The sequence below is a fragment of the Egretta garzetta genome, unplaced genomic scaffold (genome assembly GCF_000687185.1).
Source record: "Egretta garzetta isolate BGI_Z169 unplaced genomic scaffold, ASM68718v1 scaffold512, whole genome shotgun sequence".
Taxonomy (NCBI): Eukaryota; Metazoa; Chordata; class Aves; order Pelecaniformes; family Ardeidae; genus Egretta; species Egretta garzetta.
In genome coordinates, this window is record NW_009258953.1 from 20047 (window position 1) to 20674 (window position 628).

At 68.5% G+C, this 628-nt stretch overlaps 1 protein-coding gene across 1 annotated transcript in view; it reads left to right on the forward strand.

Moving 5' to 3' along the window:
• EDA2R (ectodysplasin A2 receptor) overlaps window positions 1-318 on the forward strand; it is a gene marked incomplete at its 5' end in the record, with an annotated part of 4496 nt that extends 4178 nt beyond the window's left edge. Inside the window, one exon of the mRNA XM_009634522.1 lies at window positions 23-318. Within this exon, the coding sequence (XP_009632817.1) occupies window positions 23-318 (296 nt within the window). The remainder of the gene's footprint in view (window positions 1-22) is intronic.
• Between the last annotated feature and the right edge of the window lie 310 nt (window positions 319-628).

Sequence of the window (628 nt, forward strand, 5' to 3'; positions counted from 1 at the left end):
CTTGCTGTGTTGCTGCCCCCAGGTCTGCCGGTGGCAGAGCTGCCCCACTCCTTGGTGCAGTCGCTTGCCTTCCTGCTGGACCCCTCCTTGAACGGCGTGAAGAACTTCAGCCACGTGGCGCTGGAGCTGGGGGTCGCGCCCCAGCTGCTGGGACGGATATCTGGATTTGAGCAGCTCGTCGCCCACTTCGCCTACGCGGGACACGTGGTCACCATCCCGCTCCTGGCCCAGGCTCTGCAGCGGCTCCAGCGGTTCGATGCCCTGCTCCTGCTCTGCGACCACTTTGTGCTCAGCCGGGCTCAGGGCCGCCAGCACTAGGGAGGACAGGGAAGGGACGGAGGAAGCTCCGGGCACTGTGTGTGCTGCTACGGGAGAGGATCCGGTAGCCCTGCGGTCACGTAGCCTCTCCGGTGGGCACGTGCGGAGGACATGGAGATGGCCTTTGCGTTGCGGAACAGGAGGCGAGGGGCAGCGTCCCTCCTCAGGGAGTGCCGGGCGGCCGCGGCCGTGCCTGCTCCCAGCCTCCAGGCGGGAGGGTTTGCTCTGGCCCCGTTTTTCGCCGGCTCTGCCGACACCCCTGTCCGGCAGCGGAGTGCAGTTGGTCGCTGTGCCGCCCGCCCCGCGGTGC